Here is a 24444-nt window from a genome sequence, read left to right on the forward strand (position 1 = left end):
GTCTAGTTGTGTAGGACACAGCTCCCAGGCCCATGCTGGTATTATGAGCCTTGGGCTCTCCCCCAGCTGAGGCAGTCAGTCGCCAGTTGTTGGCGGCTGCTCACAGCGGCTCACAGCAGCTCTCGCCGGCTGCCGACCACTCACACTGGCTGCCGGCCACTTGGCAGCACAGCAGCCCTCGGCAGCCCACACCGACCTCCGGCTGCTCACAGCAGCCCAGCTCCAGGGAGAGCCGTTCTTCACAATTTTAGTTGTAGAGGGCACAGCTCACTGGTCCATGTGGGAATTGAAACGACCACCTCGGTGTTAGGAGCACTGCGATCCAATGGCCTGAGCCATGAGGCTGGCCCTACTCGCACTTTTAATTCATATGATTTTGTTTTTAGTGTTCCTATTATAGTTTAAGCATTCTTGTGACTGACTTTAAATATTTCTGGGATATTAATCACCCAAAAATCCTAGCAAACTAATAAATGACTATATAAATACATATAAATGGCAATGAGCATTTCTGTTCTGGTTGCAGTTGCACCCCTACTCCCGCCAAGAATGCAGCCAATATGGTGCAAACAAATTCTGCATGGAGATTTTTTCCCCAGAAGTCTTGCTATCTCTCCTCTTTAAACCTTGCCAAATTCTACTCACTCTTTAACACTTATTTCAAGGCTAGTTTCCTCCTCCCTGACCTTAGTAAACTAACCCAGCTCTATTTTCTTCTCATTTAATGTGGCATGTGTTAATTGTGGGATCATGTCCTCTCTTTCCATGGGGTTCTGAGGTGGGTACTGAGGTGGTAATGCGTCTGCACTACAGCTCAGGAGAGGCCTGGTGACTGCATGGCTGTTACTGAGCATGGGGTAGCTCTGGGAAAGCCCCCCTGGCTCCTGGCGTAAAGCACATGTGAGGTAGTGGCTGTTTACACCTCCCCCAACTCAGGTATCTCCAGTGTCTACTTCATAGATGAAGAGAGAAATCCACAGTTGCCTAATGCAAGGGCTCCCCAAACCATCCTCATTCTCTCAGCCTCTGTGCTGCCTGCCCTCCTTAAGCTCTCCCCTGGGTTCTACGGTGTACACCTGATGCGATTTCCTCCTGTTTCTCTGACTACAGCCTCCATTTTTGTTGCCCGGCTCTTACTCTTGGCTCTGGTTTTGTTTTTATTGCAGTCTTTGGATATAAAGCCATCACTCTTATGTTGATGCCATAATTCAGTCACCTAAGCCAGGTTCCGATCCCGTATCTCCAAATGCCTACTAGAGAGTTCTGTCTGGATGTCACTCTATCACTCCAAAATTTACACGTCCAAAGCCTGAAGGTAAGATCTTTCCTCAAATCTTTGTTCCATGTTTCAACTTCTGTGGCAGTGGCACTGCTATTTCCTTACTCAACTAGGCTTGAAAACTTACTCATTTACCTTTCATCCTTTCATATTCATTCAAGATCTGGTGACTTTTCCATTGGTTGGTTTCCTTCTCCATCCCCACGACCCAAACCAGTACCTTACCACTCATCTCATAATCGCTCTGTTTCTCTTCCCATCCACTCTGCTCCTTACTAGTGTGCTCTAACCATTGCTTCATCACTCTCTAGCTCAAAAGCCACTGGAGACACCCTAGTTTGTATTACATGACCATGGAACAGTGACTGACACCCAAGGCCTTCTGCAAACCGACCAAGTACCAGCACGTATGCTTGTTGTTGTCCATCTCCTCACTGTCACATAAGGATGCCGTAGCCTCACCTTTGTGCCTGTGCAGGTTATTGCTTTTCCCACAAATGCCTTCTTCCTGCTCCCTTGACTATTGAAATAACATTCCTTCCAGTGCAAAACCCACCTATTCTACTAACTTCTCTTTGATTATCCTCTTTTCTTGGGTGCCTTCCTGTTTTACTACACAGTCTAGTACCTTCACTCTTTCTTTCTGTTCTTTGGTCCCTATATTATAATATTTTGTCCATTATTATCTAAAATGTCATGAAAAAGAATGAGATCATAAATATGAATGCATTGGGGGTGTTTTGGAGAAAAAGGTACAATGGACAATAACACAGAGACACTCATTGGTCATTTGTCATCACTACATATTTTGGAGAAAAAAAGACCATAACTATGTAGTTATGACAAATGACTGATGAGTGTCTCTGTGTTGGTTTCATTAATGACATCTGTAATGCCATCTTTACTTGCCTTTATGTCAGGATCATAAAAGGATGAAGTCTGAGGAACTTAGTGCTTGAAGAACCATCAAATTATGTCTTATCTTATTCTGATTCCTACTATCTATAAGCTCTACAGAAACACCTTTAAATTATTACCCTATGCCCATTCTCCTCATTTTATTTCTGAGCAGGACTGTGATTCACAGGGAGCCTCCCTCTTATATTTCAGAGTTCAACCCAGTGCCCAGGGACTGCACTCTCCCACGCTCCATTTGTTCCTCTAAGGGGCAAGGTACTGCAGTCAGAGCAATGCAAGACGTCTCTCCAAGTCTGATTTCCTCTCTGGCGAAGTCATCAGCTTTTGTGTTTGTCTCCCTGGACCAGGACTTGGGTGGAGATTCCAAGGGCTGGAAGGAGGGGATGTGCAGGTCTAAAGGGTGGACGCCCACTCCTCAAAAGCTCAATTCTGAGAACACAGAGAGTGGGACAAGCCCTAGCCGGTCGGACAGTCACCATGTACAGCTTCCTATTCACAGCTGCAAAAATATTGCATCAGGTTGCCACTTTGACATCCTTTCACCTTGCTAAATAAAAATGAAGCTACTGCTACATGCCATCAGCCATGTGAGCGCTCATTGTGCAGCCCATGTTTGTGACAAAAAGGCCTTAGAAACAACTCCTTTAGCTCTCATGGAGGTTATTTTGAATGAAAATTGTCATTTCATGCATTTCATATATGGTTATATTTGTTTGCCACATAAAACGGTATGCATATACAGATTTCAAATAGTGTCAGAAAATAAGGGCCTTGTCTACCTTATGGCATTCTGTATGAACACCCTCCCGGGCTGCTGTCAGCAACCAGAAAGGGGAGTGAAGCCTGAGAGAAGCCCCAGCAGCTGAGAGAAGGGCCCAAATGTACTTAGCGTGACACACAGACTTACAAACACAGCCAAATAATCCCAAGGAGTACACAATATAAATGCTTTATTGCTAGCACAGAGGTTTCTTTATAAGTAAATTAAAAGAAATAAATCTTCATTTTCACATTCTATATTGCAGTTCAAAGGTAACTAGCTGGTTAATGGATACGTTCACTTGGACACGCGCTATAAGGGGAGAGCATGACATTCACATGGAAACTCAGAAATGTGGCACCTCTCAAGGCATCGGGCCACTGAATGCACTGTCTTTTGCAAATAACAGCATGGAGAAATTTCTTTAGAACATCATGAATAGACAAGGGTTAGAAACAGAAAATTGGTATGGTTAGAAAGCAGGAAACAGTTAAATACAGAAGGCTATATATGTGTTGCCCATATTCCATATACTCTAGGTTAAGTTTGGTACTTTTAAATAAATGATCTTCATCTAGGTGAGAGACTGGATTAGGTTCGGCAGCTGGAAAGAGGGAAGAAGGAAAGGAAGCTGACTGCTCACGTTATACTGGTGGGTTTGATGGATAGCAGAAGAGGATTGCCTGGCTGGGAGGAAAAAGAACCAGCCTGCTTCTCACCTCCCCTGCAGGAGGCCAACAGGCAAGAATGGTATGTGAACGAGCTACTGGGCGTGGCGGGGGGAGGTCTGGGGTACACTGGACTGTGCAAACGGAAAACCTCGAGGCTTGGCCAGATTTTCCAAGGTTCCTGCCAGTGGATTGAGGGCATTTTAAGGCATGACAGTCCAAAGTAATACCCTTATCACTGGGAGTAGCAAATGTTGGTGCAGTGTGGGCTGAGGGGCAGCAGAAGCTAGAGATCCCTCTGCAGAAAATTCACTTAGTAAGAACTGGAAACAAAATTATTTCTGCAAGGCACCCAGCATTACCTTTTTCCAAAGTCTTGAGTCTACTCAGATCATTTTTTTATGGTTGATTTTAAAGAGAAGCTTCGGCAAAGATCTTATCTATCTATGAAAAACATCCCCCTCCCCACCTTATTCTGGAATCACCAAAGAATTAAATGTATGCATGCACAAGCACACCCCAAAACCATGCAGCAAGCTCAGAAGCTGTGAACTCTGCATCTCCATCTTCATGACCTTTCACTTGTGAATTTATGGGTGTAAGGAAACCAGGTTGGGTCAGGAATATCCCAAGTTCTTACTTCCTAGTATATCTGCAGTGTACCAGCTCCTAGTATTTTCAGTCTGGTCTGGCTCTAACTGAAACCATGTCATGTTTTGCTTTGATGAAATGGATAACATGAAACGGTAATTCGGCTGCAAAACGTTGGAAAATTGTTCCCGGCCCAAACATCTGCCCTAAATGAGCTCAGCTGAGATCTCCTTGGAGAAGCAGGAGGAGTGGGTGAGCAGGGAAGAGTCTGGAAGGGGGGAAATGAAGACAATGGAAAGGCTACCTTTCCTTAAGAGGAAAGTCTTTGTGACAAAAGGCATCAAATAATACAGCTCCCTTATTCAGCCCGCACTTCAGAAAGAGACACCTGATGTGCCGAAAGCTATTCCTGTTACCTTCACCCCACCTCCCCGATATTTGGTATCGTTAAGGGGATCCCTTACAGATGTCAAGAAACTGTGCCCAGCTGGTTTGCTCTAGTTATTATGCGGTGACCAGCCGGGCCTACATGTTATCATCTAAATCTTTAAATAAGGACTGAGTGTTAGCTTTGGGTTCCTGAGAGCTGGGCCCCACAGGGAGAGCAGAGAGGGAGGGTCGTGCAGGCAGGCCTTCACCTTCCTTCTTGGCCTTCTTAGGAATTCTTCTGGGGTATCTTTACTGTCACAGTCTTAACTTCGGAGTACTCTCGCAAACCGAATTCTCCCCTGAAAAGCAGAAATGGGCAGCGTCAGACACCAGGGGCCCGGGCAGCCCAACCTGAGCCGTGGTAAGAGTTCTGGGAAGGTGTAGTTCATCATCCACTAACAGCAGGCCCTGGTGTTTCATGGAACAATCCCTAATGGAAGCCCAGCTTTTCTCTAAGGGGCTGGGAAAGCTGTCATCTGATGAGCAGTCACTGTTTCTAAAGGTAAAGGATGATTTGCCTTCACAGTAATGCAGAAAGGCAACAGTTCCCAGCTACTCAGAAAAAGAGGCCTGAGGGTTTGCCTTGGCCCGCCATCACCCAGAGACCCTGGGTGGGCACCCCGGTCAGTGGCGGGGGCAGGTCTCTAACACCGAGGCTGTGTTTTACCACAGGCGCATTGGCTCCTCAGGACCACGGTGTGCTTTCCTCTTTGAAAACCCGGTTCCAGCCACTGGACCAGGACACATCTGTGCTCTGAGCATTCTCCTATAGAGCTCGTCCGCTCACTGAGAGTCCCAGGATAGGGCCCTCTCGGTCTCGTATTCTAAATTCCTCCTCATTGGTCCTTAGACTTAATAAATGGAAATGAACCCCCAAAGGCCTACCAAGGAACAGCACACATCACCTGCAATGCCTTAAAAACGTAATCCTGAATAAACACTGTCCATAGCCCTCACAGTAATCAAAATAACTGACTGAAAAAGAATCGGGAAGTGGTAGTAAGTTGTCCCCAGAAGACTCCCTTGGATACTTCCCCTTCTGGCTGGTGAAGCCCGGAGGGGGGGGGGGTTGTGATCATAGATCAAGGATTGTCATTCATTTAATAAACAAACATTGTTGAGCTATTAGTATGGGGCAGCACTGTGTTGGGTTGGGCAAAGGAGAAACTAAATAATTGGTCCCAGCCTCTGAGGAGCTTGCAGGTGGTTGGGCTGAGAGGGAGGGGGTGGGAGCTGGGTCACCTGTTTAAGGGGCGACCGGAGGCTGAGGCAGCCCTTCCCAGCCCTCTGGACTCACTCAGAGGTGTTTTCAAACCACTGCTTTAAGGGTGCTAGGGTGTGGTAAAGCCTCGTTGCTACAGAGCTCCTTTTCTTCATTTTCCTTCCCTAGTCCCTTCTCATTTTTACCTTTTTAATTGCCCTTTTCTTTTCTCTATTTCATTGTAAAATCAAGCCTGTTCTATTTTTTTAAAAAAATACTTAAATGTTTTTCCTTTCTATTCTTTTTAAAGTCACTTCTCTGTGACGCTCTTCCTGACACACTCGGCAGAAGCAGCTCCCCCTCCTCTGTGTTCACAGAGCACCCATCTTTACGGCAGCACTGTCACAGCGGGAAGGCGGCTTCAGCATCTGTCGCCCCCACAGACTTGGACCTGACTGATTTCGCTTTCAGCCCTCCACCAAACTGAGTGTGTAGCATCGGGCTCAAAGAGGGCACTTGATAACTGGGGAAGGGAGGGAGGGAGACAGGCTTCTTCCCATCCCCAATTCCCTAGGTTCTACCCTGTGGACACACCATCTCTGCTAGAAGAAAAGTAAAAGAACTCTTAGAGATGTATTTCAAGAAACGATACAGAAAGGCTGTCTTTAAAAACAGTCCTTACTAAACTTATGGACCTTGGGTTGACTCCAAAGGCAAGGGAAGTAAAAGCTGAAATAAATGAATGGGACTATATGAAACTTAAAAGCTTCTGCACAGCAAAAGAAACCATAGACAAAATAAAGAGGCAACCAACTGAATGGGAGAAGATTTTTGCAAACAGTTCCTCCGATAAGGGTCTAATATCCAAAATATACAAGGAACTCATGAAACTCAACAACAACAAAACAAACAACCCAATTGAAAAATGGGCAGAGGACCTGAAGAGACATTTCTCCAAAGAGGACATACAAATGGCAAATAGACATGAAAAAATGCTTCACATCACTAATCATCAGAGAAATGCAAATAAAAACTGCAATGAGATATCACCTCACCCCAGTTAGAATGGCTATCATCAACAAGACAAATAGTAACAAGTGTTGGAGAGGCTGTGGAGAAAAAGGAACCCTCATACACTGTTGGTGGGAACGCAGACTGGTGCAGCCGCTATGGAAGGCAGTGTGGAGGTTCCTCAAGAAATTACAATAGAATTACCATACGACCCAGCAATCCCTCTCCTGGGTATCTACCCAAAAAAATCTGAAAACATTTATCCATAAAGACATGTGTGCTCCAATGTTCATTGCAGCTTTGTTTACCATGGCCAAGACATGGAAACAACCAAAATATCCTTCGATAGATGAATGGATAAAGAAGTTGTGGTATATATACACAATGGAATACTATTCGGCGTTAAAGAAAGATGATATAGGAGCATTTGTGACAACATGGATGGATCTTGAGAGTATAATGCTAAGTGAAATAAGTTAGACAGAAAAAGCAGAGAACCATATGATTTCACTGATATGTTGTATATAAAACTGAAAGCAACAAAAGAGGAAGACAAACAAATGAGAAACAAAAACTCATAGACACAGATAATAGTTTAGTGGTTACCAGAGGGTAAAGGGAGTGGGGGGAGGGAGATGAGGGGAAGGGGGATCAAATATATGGTGATGGAAGGAGAACTGAGTCTGGGTGGTGAACACACAATGGGATTTATAGATGATATAATACAGAATTGTACACCTGAAATCTATGTAACTTTACTAACAATTGTCATCTCAATAAACTTTAAAAAAACAAAAACAACAGTCCTGTATCAAAGCTACAAAGTTACTGTAACGGGGCTTTCCAGTGGAGACCTGCTGTAAATGATTCATTCTGTTTCCTTCCTGGAATCCTCACATCCCTACACAAGGCTCCAACCCGTTGCCAGCAGGTCCTTCTGAGCACCAAGGGCACCAGAGTGGACATGCCCAATGTCCCCAGGAGAAACTGGGTGAGTGTGCTACTTGGTTGTCTGAGTTGGCCACTTTGTAAGAATGAGAAGAACAAACTTGGGACTGCCCCTCTCAGTTATGGTTTCCTCATCAGCCTCATTCAGGCTCTGGGTGTCTTTATTACCAGCTCAGCTCTGGCTCTCTCTGGACTTTTTCCTGCCCTTGGGTAATTCTGAATGTCTCTTCATCATGGACATCATCTGCCTCCTGTTTGAAGCGAGGTCACTCCCTTCTTGTTTCCTGGCTTGTGCGTGTACTTAGGGCAGACCCTGAACTACTTTCCTCCTGCTCAGATCTCTGACTAGGTTGGGAGCAATGTAAGAAGTCCACAGGGTCAGAAGTCTACAGAAAGCGATATGGTTGGAGCCCGTAATCTGGGTGCACAAAGCAATGGAAAATCCTGCTGAACTGGAGGTGCACCCCGTCTGGGTCCCAGGTAGCCCTCTGCTGCCACGTTGCACACACAGCCTAACTCCAAGACAAAGGAGTAAACGCAAACCTGCCATAAAAAGAAGTACTCCCCATGGGCCTAGGGCATCAAAGAAAGCCAGTGAGAGGTCCTAGGGCAATGCACAGAGCATAGAAAAAACACTGGAATGGAGGGTTAGCAGACAAGCATACCAACTCAGCTCTGCCTCCAACAGGTTGTATGACCTCATGCGAGTCACCTCCATCCTCCAGGTACCCGGGCATCTCTCAGGCAATAATTCCTGAACCTCAACATACATAGTCATCCAAGATGCTTGCTTAAATTGTAGATTCCTGACCACCCCCCACCAAATATTCTGTTTCAATAGGTCTGGGAAGGAGCCCAACAGACTGATACAGGTGGTTATTTGGCCCACCCTTTGAGAAATACTGCTGTAAGATCTCTGAAAGCCTTGAAGTTCAGATTCTTCAGCCATTTTGCCATCTCATTCCAGGTCTTTCTCTCAATCTACTTAAATTCTACTTAATCCAGTTAAATTCTGTGGCACGTACAGTTCCACAGTCAAGGAAGAACCCCACTATTACACAAAAGTCAGACATATTGTTATTGACAAGCCCCAATCTCTTTATGTGGACACCTTCATAGCTAGATAGTGTGTCAGGGAACAGGCACATTTAGAAGCTCAGATGCCTAGCCAGACGAGGTTATAGTCCCTAAGATGAACCAAATTTGACACACCTACAGATAAGGTAGGATGTTAGATTTTGGTATCTCTCAGCCAGCCATTTTGGGAAGTCCGACTCACCCACGAAATGAATAGGGATTTCTGTTTAGGATGTATATTTCCCCGCCTTTTTCTTTGACTTACAGCAGCATTTCTCAGAGTAGGGTCCCCAGACTACCTGCATTAGAATCATTCCAAAAGCTTGTTAAAAATGCAGATCCTGGGCCCAGATCTACTAAATCAGAATCTGAGAGTGGGTCCCCAGATAGCCCCGCCTCCCACCCCGACCCCTCCGGCTGCAGGTGACTTTCTGTGCACAGGCCAGCTATGCATGAGCATACACGCACACACACCTGTGCGTGCACACACACCTGCCCTCGTGTAGAGCATCCTAATTATGCTTCTCATCTTCAAAGCCTGTGTCCTTCATTTTTAAAATGTGCAAGTTTACAGCTTTCTTTCCATTCCCTGGGTTTGTGACACATATTTTATGGCGTGGGCTCTATGACCCCTTGTCTCAGAGGAGCTTAAATGAGGAAGTAAGGAAAAGGATGGGGAAAGTGAAACAGATGAAATTAGCTGCACAGGCAGAACAGAGAGAATCTCAGCACAAGGCTCTGACCCTGGGCCTTAGAGGCCAGCCCTTCAGGTAACCTGTAGAGGGCAGCCCTCTCCACAGCTCTCTGTGGGGGAGAACTCAGAGGCTCCCCCACCCTCCTTGGAGCTTGTTTCCAGAAAGTGCTATTTCCTGTCTCTGTTCCCCTTAAAGAAGGGCAAGGAGATGTCAGGGACCAAAGCTGCACGGAGTTTGCTGGCCATGAGACGAACAATTCTGTCCACATGCAGGGTTATGTGGAATTTCTAGGACTGTTAGACAAGAAGGAAGAATGCAGGGAAGGGGGTGTGCAGGAAAGGGCAAGTTCTTGTCTAGGAAGCGTTTCCTACCACCAGGTCATTTAAAGAAGAGAAAACATGTTTTGGAGAGAAGTGGGGACAAAGAAGCATATAGTTTAGACAAGATGAAGTGAGTCTCATCAAAGAACACTGTTTCTTAACTATTTTTTAACTGCACTGGGAAGGCCCAATCATTGTAGGAACCACGAGATGAATCAGGAGAGCTGTTCTTCAATATCTTGGGCCACACTGTTCTGTGTGGTTCTGACATAGCCAAAGGGAATGTTTCTGATAGGAACAGACTGGACCCAGACAGTGTCACAGCCTGAATCCTGGCAGGAAGCTCGACCATGATGAGGGCCCAGGGCGAACCTGGGATTAGGAGCCATCAACAAGAGATTCTTGCTCACAAGTGCATTTGATACCCATGAATCACCCTGTTTATGATCTGTAACGAAACAGTCCACATGAGCAGCATTCCCAGCACAGTGATCGCTCCCACCTCTCAGAGACGGGGGAGCTCACACACACGGAAGGAGGAAATGAACTAAAAAGTTGAATGCAGCCTGACGAGTGGAAGCAGAAAGTGAAGGCCATGTACAAGGTAGGAAGAGATACTCGGAGTTCAGGAAAACTTCACAAAAGCTCAGGAATACCAATACCTGAGCAGAGGATCCAGACTGGTTATGAGTTCTGGCTGTAAAGCAAGGGAGAGGTACTGAAGGCCAGACACAAAGGGTCAAGCAAAAGGCAGAACGTAAATTGGTGATACGAGATGGAAGTTGGGAAAAATCCTGCCATAATTCTTTTTTTGGGGGGGAGGGGAACAAGACTTTATTGGGGAACACTGTGTACTTCCAGGACTTTTTCTTTTTTTTCCAAGTCAAGCTGTTGTCCTTTCAATCCTAGTTGTGGAGGGCACAGCTCAGCTCCAGGTCCAGTTGCCATTACTAGTTGAAGGGGGAGCAGACCACCATCCTTTGCGGGAGTCAAGGAATCGAACTGGTAACCTTGTGGTTGAGAGGACAAGCTCCAAACAACTGAGCCATTCAGGAGCTCAGCGGCAGCTCAGCTCAAGGTGCTGTGTTCAATCTTAGTTGCAGGGGGCGCTGCCCACCATCCTTTACGGGACTCGAGGAATTGAACTGACAACCTTGTAGTTGAGAGCCCACTGGCCCATGTGGGAATCGAACCAGCAGCCTTCGGAGCTAGGAGCATGGCGCTCTAACCGCCTGAGACACCAGGCCAGCCCCAAATCCTGCCATGATTCTAAAGTAACATGTTTATTAAGAAAAGGAGGATCCCCTTGCATAACACTCATCTACAGTACTTGATCAGTAATGATGATAGCAGCTCACGTTTTCTGAGGGTTTGCTAGACACTCTGTTGGTATACTTAATCCTAACATTTAATCCTCATAGCAACCCTCTGGGGTAGGTACTAAAATTATTCCCATTTTATAGATGAGGAAACTGAGGCCTAGTAAGATTAAGTGATTTGCCCAAGGCTGCACAGGTATTAAGTGCTAAAGCCAGATGCATATCTCAATAGTGTGATTCTAGAGACTCTGCTCTTCACCTCAAAGCTATACCTACATTGTGGTTTAACGGCTAGGTTTAACGGCTAAAGTATCTGAAGCATGTAAACCCTCTGTGCTAGTCCTATATTTCCCTCAAACACCATACTTCTCTCTCCCACAATGCCTTATTCTCCCTCTCCCAGCGCCACCTTGCTTTGCCCACCAACCCTGAGAAAACATTCCCCTCCATTTACCCAAATGTTCCTTTCCTTTAAAGACCAATTCAAATCCCTGCATCAGATCACATCTAAAGGTTTCCTGGACTTCTCCAGCTCACAGTAATCTCTCCCATCCCTCAACTCCTCTATCATTTAGCAATCTTTTCTGGAGTTCTTCTGATTCTTTCCAGTTGGATATTTCATTTCTCCAACAAAAACGTAAGTAGCTTAATGAGCCACACCTTCCCCCACAGACCAAGCATCGCGTTTTGCACACAGTATACGCTCAGCACTTGGGAGCAGACTGATTGTGAAGTAAGCATTTTCTGGAAAAAAAAAGATGCATTCAGTAATGGCAGAGGGAATTTACACAATTTTTTTTACATAAAGGAGGCTTTACATAATTCTTTCACCTACAGTAAAAGAATTGTGCTTATTCATCTCTGTAACATCTAGTATGGTGCTTAGCGTATAGTAGTATGTGCTCAACCAAATGTTTGTTTAATGAATGGATGCGAGGAAGAGAATGGACTGACTTTGTGAGGATTCCTCTGTGCTGCTATTTGCAATCCCTGTTTCTCTGCAGGCAGCCGCAACTTTGGACACTTACATTTCTCTCCCATTTCCAGACATCTTGAATCCCCCAAAAGGGCTCTGGGCATTTAAGGCATTGTAACAATTGATCCTGAAAGAAGAAAACAATACTGTTAGTGTGGATTCAGCTGGCACAGAAATAATCCCACTGGCATGATACATTTTTTAAGTGTTATTTTTATTTCCAAGTTTTATTTTTACTTTCAAGATGAAAAATTTATCATTTAAGATTCACTTGGATTTCTTGATCTAACCAGTAAAGATGGTATCCCCTCTCAGGGTGAAGTTGGTTGCCTTCGATCTTTCCAATCCTTTCAAAGGATATGTGTGCATTTCCCCAGGCTCTGGAGAATTACAAGGCCCCTACACCACCAGCGGAATGTGTAATGGCCACAATGACGCCACAGACTCTGATCTTACCAAACAGTTCCAGCTTGCATGGCAGAAGACACTGTGAGGGCCTTGTTGATGTCATTTGTAAAAACAGCAGCAACGAGTCCAAAGTCGGAATTATTGGCTCTTTCAATAACTTCATCCATCGTCTTAAACCTCAGAATTTCCTGAACAGGGCCAAAGATCTGTAACAAAATAGTTGGACCCAACATGGTTGCCACTCCTTCAGTTGCTTGCCACATTTCAAAACAAGCGTTCCCTGCCTTCCTTATTTAAATGATGTTTAAGTTTAGCAGCACAAAACTGTAAAGCATCCCAAACTTTCCGAGAATAAGATTATGCAAGAGTCTGTCCTCCTTAGAGTTTAACACTCCTCCCCAACCCTCCGTGGCATCACTGCGTGTACTAAAGCTGCGTCTTCTTCAGCCCCAGCATTGCTCCAGACCTAAGGAAGTACTGCTCTGGCCCACAGGCTGACCTGCAACTGTTTCCTGTCCTGCATAAATGTGAGGCGGCTCGGAGGCTTTCCCTTTCCTGGTCAACAGCCTGGTGACCTAATGATTGGCTCTTACGACTGTTCTGTTGGCTCCACAACTACAGTCATGCAGCCTGTCTCCTGGCCTCCAGCAAGCTTCCTTGCCTTTTTGTTTAACATTCTTCTTGAGACTTACACTTTCATAGTCAGGTTTATTGCTATCATACAATGTATATAACACAGAAAGACTCTAAACTCTAATATCATCTACTAGAAACGCTCTGGAAACCATCGTGAGAAAGATGTGGCTTGTGTTAGAACCCTGTGTGTGATACCTCCTCCTTGGCAATCCGCATGTCATCCGTCACGTTGGAGAACACTGTGGGCTCAATGAAGAACCCCTTCCGGCCCAGCCCTTTGCCTCCACATTCCAGCTTGGCGCCCTCGGCCACACCACTCTGGATGAGTTCCAGGATCTTGTTGTATTGTTTCTTATCAATCTACAGAAAAAATTGCCTAATGACTCCAAGTAAAATCCTCTGTGAAAATGGAAATAAGCATGTTCTCAAGAATCTCTCATTTGTGATTTTTTTCCAAAGCTTCATCGTACTGAGTCAAATCATATGGAACTGCTGTTATTTAAACATTTTTGACCTGTGAAAAATGGTAATTTTGTATGGTTCAAAAATAGAATTCCAATAAATGAACTGCTCTGATGATAACGCCAAATCAGAAATACCAGTTGAAGATTTAGGCAACGTTTCTAAATAATGGAAACACTAGTGAATTGATTACTCACTGTATGGGGGAAATTTGACTTCTATAGCCAAGTGAAGAGTTTATCAAGTTGTACCAATACTAAAAAAATGAAAACAGTAGATGAGCTAACACACAACCACCTTACATGGTACTGCTATACATTAAATTCTTCTGGGTTAAATGTTTACTGGAACTATTTTTACACCACTAGAGGAAAGGATTAAATTTAACGAGTGAGGAGGACTAGCTTCTTAGTCCATAAAATAAGGTCGGTCTTGCTTCCCAAAAGTTACAGAATTATCACTCAATTACGATGATAAATCATATAAAAACCTACATTCACCTGAGTTTGAAATGCTCAGCTAGACCATCAATCTTCTCTCAAGTGGCCCCCAAACCTAGAAGCTGTTGTTTTCTTATAAGGAAAACCCATGCTCTAGTGATCCGGATGAGATCTGGTCCACGTATTCCTTTAAAAATTCTCAGATTCTATCTACAGTTTAAAACCAGAATTCCATCTGCAAATATACCTTGATGATTGTGGAGAATCTGCAGTGGTAAAGAGTGCAGGCTGCGGGGACTTTTATTGCTCTCCCCATCCCACCACAGTGCATGAAGCATTCAGAGGAAGAGATAACCACATGGCAGAAGGAAAAGTAGACAGCCCTTCATTTCCTACACATTTACAATCTACCAATGATCTCCTCAGAGTAGGTCAGGCTGATGGAGAGAATCCTTTGCAGCTGGAAAAAGGATAAATGGTTTCTGAGAATGAGAGCTGCCCAGCCTCCTTGGCTGTGGCACCTGTAGGGATGTTTGAAGTCGACGGGTTAGGACTGGGGCTGAGTTCTAACATCAAGATCCATCTTATCATGCTTAGGTCATTCTTGAGAGTTGAGAGACTCCAACTTACCCCCGCCAAAGCTCAGGGTATCCTTAAGGAAACGCTAATCCTTTAGTTTTTCAGAGATAAAATTTAGAAATGGAAAGAGTATCATAAGACATAAGCAACGCCTCACTGGCTACATTTCCAGCCATGAAGATGAGGTAGAAGAGTAAGGAGGCAGCAGAAAAAGGAAGATGGTAGTTCACTGGGTCCCATGAGAGTGTCCGGTTTATTTGCTTGAGTAAAGAAAGAGAACGTTTGTGATTTCTCTACCTGGGGTCCCTGCTCAGTGGTGGGGTCAAAGGGACTCCCCACTATGCGCCTCTTGGCCCGCTCCACGCTTCTTCTCACGAACTCCTCGTAGATGGACTCCTCCACAAAGATGCGAGAGCCCGCAGTGCAGCACTGGCCTTGGTTGAAGAACACGCCCTGGTGAGCCTGCTCCACAGCGTAGTCCACTGTAAGAGGAAACAGCCACGTCCTCAGCACTGCTTCGCCTGCGAGGGGCCTGTCTAGGAAGCCACCTCCCTGCCCTCGGCAAAGCCCTGGGATAATGTCATGCTCACCGCACAGCACAGCAGTGAGTAGCACAGTGAAAAGCACTGGACTGAGAATGCAACTTCGCTCTAGTTTTAACTAGACCCTGACGTTACTTGCTTTGTTAAGTTGGACAACTTCACTTCTTTGAGTCCCTTTCTTCTGCTGTAAAAAGAGGGACTGGACCACATCATCTATACCAAGAGTCTCACACCCCAGTACGCAAACGGGCTGCACAGGTGACGCCATGGTAGGAATCTGCTAGGCAGTAAAACAATGTGGTGGAGACTCGGAAGGGAAGCTGCTACATGGGGCTCTTGCTACACATGGATATAGGCCCAAGGTGGCCAGATTTCCAATTTTTTTAAAAAAGTAGAGATATTTTAATGTAGTTTTTTGTTTTCTTAAGCACTGTGTAATATCTAGACAGGTAAACATAGTTCTATCCTTCATTTGGCCTGTGGGCTGCCAGTTTGCAACCCCTAACCTATGGGGCCTTGTGGCTGTTATGTTTAATGAGTATTTTTGTAAATGAAGCTATAATAGCAATGGATCTTCTTAAAGACATTAAATTTCCTCTACATTTACATGAAAATGTATAATATCATACAATAACACTTTCATTTTCATCTCTTATACTTCAAGATAGTATTAATAAGTCAGGTTGTGCTAGTTGCTAAACGACTGATTGAATCCGTCAACATCATGTCACTGAAGTGCCTCCTCAAGAGGACTTTACGTATAAGAATGCTGTTCCCTTTGACAACGAGTGTAAAGCTGAAGCTGAACTCTGCAAATTCCAAGCGGGGAATGCAAGTCAGGCAATTTGCTTTCTGTTGTCTCTAGTGGTGAAATTGGGGAAGCAGGATGTGGAAAAGAAAAAGGAGGACTTAAAGAGATTTTGGAATTTAATTCCCTGGAAAGTTTTTCAAAACAGAGAGACCACACTTGTGCAGAGTGAACTAGACAGCGTCCTGCCTGGAGACATGGGGTTTCCTAGGTTACTGCTCCGAGCCTCCGTGAAATCCTACTGCCAAGGTGTAATCACCTCCAATTTAGGTCTATTCAGACAGAACTGACCATAGTGTGTTGTCATCCTGACTGCAAGTCGTGGGAGCAACAAAAAAGTGTTGGGATGACTAAACCGAGAAGGGGGTGTGGGTTTGGGAAAATGTTGGCAGGGCTAGTGAAGCAGAATTTTTTTAATGATCTACGAAGCCACCAGGCACACTTGAGAAATTTCTAATTTCTTGAGTCTGGTGAGAGAGATTGTATTTCAGGTGTTCAGAGGCTTACAGCACTGGTGTCTCCACTATACAACACTGCCCAAGCCTTTACCTCTTCTATCCTGTTCTATAACATCAAAGTCAAAATGGCTAATTAGCATCTAGAAAACAAACTCTATTCAGCTGCCAATTGATAAGTGCTCTTTCCCAATTTTAAACTATTTTCTCCTTAGAAGGGAGGTCCAGATTCTTCTTCTTGAGTGACCCTTTAATTTCAAAGATCTTTTTCTTAGCGTCCTGTCAAAAGTGGAGGTACGGGAGAGCACGGAAGAGCAGTATGCCAGGACATACATGAGTCCTGCGGTTCACTTACAATCAGCATCTGCAAAAATAATGTTGGGACTTTTCCCTCCAAGTTCCAGAGTTACTCGCTTCAAATTACTTCTTCCAGCTGCTTCTTGGATAAGCTTTCCAACCTGAAAGAAAGGAAATGGCGAGAGAAACAACAAAAACAACTGCACTGTGCAGTTGAGATGGTCAATGGCCAAAGCCAACTCTGGGCAGCAATGGCATGCAGCAGGAATGGATCCTGCAAAGTAAACCAACCTACTGATGAAACAGGAGTAACTCCTCTGGTCAACTTGTGTGGACAAGATGTGTCATTGCCTCGGTGACTAGGAATGCTGCCAGCTCCTTCAGAGTCTGCCTCGGATACAAAGAGCTCTCTTAGGCAGGGGGATATCCTGCCCCTGGGGTGTCCCACATCCACTGAGTGGTGGTGGCAGGGGTGTAAAAGTCCTGCCCTTTCAGCCCACCACAGGCCAATACTGAGAGACCATATGTGCTCACCAGGCCACCTGTGGCTGGCGGAGGCCTGAGGCCTACATTGCAATTTGACCTCTCCTGTATCCATTCTCCTTCATCAGGGATTCCTAATAAATAATCTGCATGCCCAACTCCATGTCAGGGACTTCTTCTGGAGAACCTGTCTAGGAACCAGGTGCTGTTCTACTAGAGGGCAGAGGTCACTTTACGGAAAATGCCAAGCCACACTATAGCCCATATTGCCATTTGCGCTTGTTGAGATGAAAAGCACAAAAGTGCCTGGATCCTACTGGAAATTAAGTATTTTTAAAGCTTTGAGGAGAGATGCTGAATTTATGTTTGACTCCTCCATGCCCTTGTGGAGATCCTCAAGTAGGCCTAGTAATTCCTCAAGCAGTGCAGAGTCGTGGGGAAGAGAGAAGGCTCTGGAGCCTGGGTTTTTTACTGATTCTATCACTCACCAATGGTGTGACCTTGGGAAATTTATTTAGCTTCTCTGAGCCTCAGCTGTCTCTTCTGTAAATGAAGCTAAAAAGTAGTATCTACCTCCGAATTTAGTTATCCTGAGGATTAAGTGATTTATCATATATGGTCCTTAGAACCCGGCCGGGCATACAGTAAGGGCCCATACGTTCACCGCATGTAGGTGTGAGAAGCTGCAGTCCTTCTCCCCTCACCTGCCCTGCAGAGAAAGGGAGGGGACTGTCAGGGGAGGTGCTACTAGACCTCGCACCGCAGGCCTCCTCCCACATCTCCCACATCATCTATGTGTATCAACTGTTGCTCTGACTTCCATCCTGTCTCCAGTATTACTCATTAGCCCGATTCAATGCTTAGTGGCTTTATTATTACTCTACCTCATGGCAAAAATTTTTATAAAATACACTCTCATTCTGAGGAAACCTAACCCTGGGGGAAAAAAGTTGCAATATCTCTAAAAGGGGTAAAATGAGAGTCTCTTAGTTTGTAGAACAATGTTATTTACCAAGGAGTTAAGGAACACCAACATTGTCCCTAAATGTGCAGACGTCCAGATTGTGCACCGGCCAGATTGCCCCTCTCTGCCTTGCCAGGTCGTGTCTCTTCTGCCACAGGTAAACTCCCTAGGAAGATGGGCTAACAGAGGCCCCATTCTCAGGCAAACATGCTCTCTATCCTTGAAGAAGAAAATAGTGTACACAAGGTAAGGAGAACCTGACTCTGTTCTGCAAAGAGAACATCAGTTAGGTGAGAATTATGACTGAAGCCTGAGAGCCCCTAGCAAGAGGGGAAACTTGCACGTAAGGGCGGCTACAGGGGAACGGCACCACAGGGCATCCCCAAGAAGGTGCCGTCTATGGCTGCCTGTGCTGCTGAGGAATGTCAGTGTGTGTGGCTCTCCCTGTCCGGAGGAAACCATATGAATTCATGGAGATGCCTTTTAAAGTCCAGAAGATAAACAGACAAGTGCTTTATCAAAGATAATCACTAGAAGTCATAATTATTATTCATTAAAAAATGAAAATGTATTGAGTTGGTCTGTGTCAGACATTTACATCCATTCACTCATTTAGCCTCTCAAAAACCCTAAAAAGTAGGTATTATCTCATTTTAAAGGTGAGCAAACTCAAGAGTTCGAAGTCAATGGATGCGACCAGGTTATTCAGATGGTTCCTGGCAGGACCTGTTGGACTCTATGTAGGATGAATCTGAGGCCCAAGTGTGGGCTCCCCCCCCAACTTTTCCTTCCTCCCTCCCAGCAGTCTGCCCTTCCTGCCTTCCTTTCTACATTTCCTAAGCACCTGTGTGTTTCATATCACCAAAACGTCATCCTCAAACTCCAGACTGATTTGAAAGTGAATAGAAATATCATCTTTTGAAGACATACATGATCACAAAAAACTTATATTCTGCCTTCAGATTCGCATTTACAAAAACAAGCAGAAGCAAGGAAGCCTCATGGATTTTAAGACGTTGAATAAATATGTGGAGTAGGTAGAGACTGCTGGCCCAGGTGGCATTACATTTCTGTTAGTCCTACTCACGGACCTTCATCAAATCTCTCTACGGGTTGATATTTTTTGCCACTAGGAATGTTGTCCAGTGATTATTTTCATGGCTACAGTAACTATACAAAAATCTTGCTCCCTCTATGGTCATCAAAGAAGAATACCAAAGGATAATTTTTCCTGTGTCAGTGCTTTGCCAGCCTTTCCTTAGAAACCAAATTTGTGCTAAACACTGCAAGGCAAATCACAGCTGAATAATACCTTTCTTCTTCGTCATTGGAAGAAGGTCAAGTTGTAGCCCAGCCTCAAGAGGGAACTGGATGTGTTTGGCTACGGGAGAACCACTTCCATCTGGAATGGCCTCAGGACAGGATACTCTGAAAAAACCCAGTTCTCACCAATCTGCTTCATTCAACACATATTCTTGGTTCTGCTGCTATGTACCAGGTGCAATGCTGGGCAGAGTCCCTTACCGACAAGGAACTCACAGCTCGGAGGACTCCCACATAAACCTCGCAGGTGCTCAGTAAGTGCAGTTTTGCAGTCCACTTAGGGGAAAATCTGGGTCTGACTTAATATTAGGTCTGAACAGATGAAATTATATTTCTGCAGCACTTGATTATAACCCCCGAGTCAGACCACTCTGGGCCTTACCCACAGGGTTGGGCTAGGATGCGACAACCTTCACTAGACACAGGATCAGGCATTGCAAGCCTTCCCATGACACTCTCGGTTTCCAGGTCACTCTCTTTGGAGAATGTAGTACGACTCATGAATTCTCCCTGTGAGTGGAGCGAGGTTAAATGACCCCAAACGGGAGGCAGTACTCATTATCATTACCATGAGGGCAGAAGAGGGATGGGAAGGAGAACAGATGCAATTCCAAAGCAGGGGATTCTTAGTAGGAAAGAGGAATGTTTAAAAACAGAGTTCAAGTGAGCACTGAGCCCGTGTCTGCTTACAGAATATGATAGGTCCTGTGCCAAGAAACCTAAACTATTACTTGTACAAATCCCATGTAAAGGTTCTCAAATAAAAATCTATGGAGTGAGAAAGTCTAAAAACACACGAAATACAGACACTAAACAAAGGCCCGAGTCAAATTCACCGGCCCATCTCAGAGAAAAGTAACAAGTAGGGTTCCTTGAGGATATGTGCTACACTGGTCATACTGAGCTCCTCAGTACGTGATCAAAAGGTGGAAGTGCATGGTAAGATAAATGAGACTGCAAGGAAGCTCAGATCTTCTGAGTGGTTAAAAGTCCAGTCAAGAGGGATGGACTTGATAAAACCAAGCCCTATTCTGATGAAGTAGGCAATCCGTAAGATAATAGAGACAAACGTACAGTTTGAGAAACTGAATCCTGTAAGTGAATACAGATTAATTAGGATAAAGGCACAGAGACCAAATTTTGAGTTCATTATCTTTTTTTCCTTCCAATCAGCTTTTTCACAATATACTCTTATACCTCCTGCCCTATCTCTGACAACCTGGGTAATCTTAACCACGCCCAGGTTTCTGGACTACAGTTTGGTCCACAGGAGTCAGAAGACCTTGGAGCTACAAACTCTGGCTTGGCTCCAACGGGGGAAAGCCACATCACCTCCTGGGCCTCAGTTTCTTCATTTGATGAATGAAGGCACAAGCCAAGCAGTTAATCTGTCCTTTAGTATCCCAGTTGGTTGGAAAAGTTAAAAAAGACACCAAGGGCTCTTGGAGCCCCTGCTCAATCTGAGAGTCTGTCTGCAATTCTTCTGCATTCTTTTAGCCTTATGGAGCAGAAGTAGTTTTTCATAAAAGCACCACAGCTGCACTGAATGGTAGGGGGAAAAAAATCTGATCTTTTTTTTTTTAGTTTCCCCGATTAGAGCTTGTTATGAAAGAGTAAGAGATACTGTTCTATCGTGTGGTTGCTTAACTTTGCACACACTGCAGGGTAGCTCAGCTGTATCTGTGGACCCCAAACAGGCAAGGACGGGGAACTGGGGGCTCCCGCACACATAATGGAACAGGGCTAGTTCTCAGCAGGAATGTTGACACAGATCAACTCTGAGTCCCATCCTGGTTTTCAACAGTCTTCAAGATTGGTATCAGGAGTATCCCTGGACGAGCCACAGTACCAGAATCATGTTCACGGCACTGCAGCAGGCTTGGCTCTGTGCAGGGAAAATAATTTTATACAGGACAAAAAGAACATGGACAGCTGTCTATGCCCTTTTTTTTATTCAAGGCTATTGCTCCCTGAACAGTTTCTAAAGTTCAGTAAATTTTTTTTTCTATTCATTAGTTAACTAATTACTCATATTGGCCTGGGTTTCTTCTCAGAGATCTTTTTCTTGATTAGTTAATTACACACATCAGGGTGGATTCCTTCTCAGAGCTATCCCACCTTTTTAAAAAATAGAAAAATCTCTAGTCGAGCTCTCAATAAACTGGTTGAAGATGCTTGCTTTCTGCAATATATTTTCACTTCTTAAACCCCAAACACATTGACTCTATGCTTCTTCCCTTCTCTATTTTCTTAATTTTCATTGTTGTACTCACTAGTTCTGACTATGATGGAAGCAGAAATGCCAAAAATGTGTATAACTGAATATTTCTTGTCTTTCTGAAATATCCAGAAATAACAGGCCAAATCAATCTGTTCAGATTCCCACCAGAAAGTAATAGGACCAAGGCATCTAAGCAGTTCCTTTAATTTAGGTGGTAACAACAATTTCAAAACTTTACTTGTGAAATTCAGACTTTGAAAACCAATATTGCCACTAACTACATTTCCAGCCTCTTCCTTTCTATTCCCACTACTACACACCCATCACTGCAGCCACATGAAACCACCTGCCCTTTCTAGAATATGGCTCTGTGTCTTTGTATAAGCTGTTTCTTCTGCCTGAAATGCCTTTCCTCCCCTTGTTTACTTGATAAACTCATTTTTCAGACCTACCTGTGCCACCTCCTCTGAGAAGCTAGCTTTCTGGACCTACCCTTCCCACAGGGTTTGGGGTTCCTGTTCAGCTGGCTGATCCTACGTAACTCCCACACTGTTTTTGTTTAATAGCTGTCTTCCCCACTAGACTAAATTTGTGAGGGACTCTGTTGTGTACACACACAATACACACACAGACACACATACATACACACACATGATTTTCAACATGGCCCAGGACATGACAGCTGCTCATGACATCCCTGGAAATCAGAGAGCGTGAAGTCTTTTGGAAAACAGAAGTGAGAGATTGGAACACAGGACACCTACGTCCAAGGCTCCGCTTTGCCACAACTAACAGAATGATCCTGAGCTTTCCTCTTCTTACTTACCTTTGGCTTAATCTTCTGCATCTTTAATGAAGGGCATGGTTTCGTGGCTCTAACACTGATGGCAAATGGGCATTCTCAAGCACTCAGACTCTTTCTATGTCTGGTCTCTACCTCCAGAGATTCTGATCTCTGTCTGACGTGGAGCAGCACCTAGGCATGAGTATTTTTAAAACGTTTCCAAGAACATTTTAACGTGTTGCTAAGGTTAAAAAGCACGAGATAAATGAATCTTTAAGGGCACTTCTCTCATACTGTCTAATCTTTCACTGTTAGTTCTGTTTTCTAATTTAACATTATCATTTATTGAGCACCTATTCTGTGCTGCTTGTTCTCACAAACATTATTTAATCTTCGTGACAATCCTGTGAGGCAAGAATGATTACCCCATTTTAGAGTTAAAAAAAAAAAAAAAAGAAAGTAAGAAAGAACAAAAACCAAACGATGACTCAGAGAGGTTAAGAAATGTCTTGCTGACAGGTAGTGAGCGGCAGAGCCAAGAGTGGGCCCAGGCGCCCACACCAGGCTCTTTCTGCTTCTCTCTGCGGCTCCTACTTCTCTTCTCCAGATGTTCTCTGGGAGATTGGGTCCCCTCTGTCACGACTGCAATTCTGATCACTTAACATACTGTCCACAACTAACAGAGACATTCTTGATCGACTGCCCCGTACAGTTAGCCATCCTTCTATTACGTAAGACTCTCCCTTTCTATTTCAAATACATTTTTAAAATCGAGATTTTGATTTTTTTGGTCTGCTTTGATAGGAACAGCCTGGCATACTCCAGTCAATGGTACTACATGTCAGTCCCACTGCCAAGGTGAACTACAGAGAGGGCATCTTAGGACCTGTCTGTACTCAGCCTGAGAACTGCGAAGAGAAACCTACTACAATCAAGGAGCTGCAGGTAGCAAGCAGAGACTACAGCATACTTCTTCTTCGGCATTCAAGTTTAGACTTAAGTATTAAAGAAGAAAAGGAAGAAAGCTAGTAATTTAAAACCTGTAAATCCAAAGGTTTGGACACATCAGACTGGTATATTTGATTCCAATGCTGGATGTTTACTAGTGGACTCATACGACCTTAGAAAGAGGCCCATTAGCTGTTGTGAAAAGTAGCTAAAGCTGTAGCAGGCTGGTTCTTCCTCCGCCTACAGATAGGAGATTGCGCAGGGAGAGCTGACCTGATTCATTACTCAAGCAGCAGAAAGGGTGTCCATATCATGCAACGTGACATTCATCTCACTTAGGAAATGAAAGGAGAACCCCGGCTGCGTAAATTAGAATCAGTGATAATACAGCTGTTAGCTACAAACATTTGTTTGGCACGAATCAATCTGGACTCTCCTGTAGTTTGCTTTGATGGTCTCTCTACTATCTTGTTGACTAATGATGAAATCATGGTTTGTTAATCTAACTGAATAAAGAAAACACCATACAAAGCAAAATGCAAACTGTTTTCCTGTACTTTATTGAGGTTGTTTATTGACTCTGTGTTTATTAGAGCCCCTTCACATTCACTTATTAAATATTTACATGTATTTAGCTGCATAAGTAGAAATTAATCCCACCTTTAACATGAGTAACTCTGTTTGCTTTTAAAAGGCCTTTTGCTAAAGTAAATGGAAAGCAGCCACCTCAAATAAGCTTCCTGTTGCTGACTGTTCCAGACATTTTGTGATGTACCAACAGGTCCCCTCTCCATAGGGTAAACAAAACAGGATCCATGTTCTAATCTATATTTAAGTGACATGTTTCCTCAGAGAATCTATACAATTTCGCAAGTAGCCTACAAAATTTAAAAAGGGTAGAT

General features: G+C 44.3%; 1 protein-coding gene across 1 annotated transcript in view; it reads right to left on the reverse strand.

Annotated features, from left to right (window-relative positions):
* Positions 1-3132: 3132 nt before the first annotated feature.
* The window catches only part of ALDH1A2 (aldehyde dehydrogenase 1 family member A2), a 90316-nt gene continuing 69004 nt past the window's right edge, over positions 3133-24444 (reverse strand). The window contains exons 9-14 of the mRNA XM_081048444.1: positions 16878-16980; positions 15015-15199; positions 13432-13596; positions 12649-12806; positions 12245-12319; positions 3133-4944 (exon numbers count right to left, since the gene is read on the reverse strand). Of these exons, the coding sequence (XP_080904570.1) occupies positions 4872-4944; positions 12245-12319; positions 12649-12806; positions 13432-13596; positions 15015-15199; positions 16878-16980 (759 nt within the window). The 3' untranslated portion in view covers positions 3133-4871. The remainder of the gene's footprint in view (positions 4945-12244; positions 12320-12648; positions 12807-13431; positions 13597-15014; positions 15200-16877; positions 16981-24444) is intronic.

Source organism: Rhinolophus hipposideros (genome assembly GCF_964194185.1).
Source record: "Rhinolophus hipposideros genome assembly, chromosome: 5".
Taxonomy (NCBI): domain Eukaryota; kingdom Metazoa; phylum Chordata; class Mammalia; order Chiroptera; family Rhinolophidae; genus Rhinolophus; species Rhinolophus hipposideros.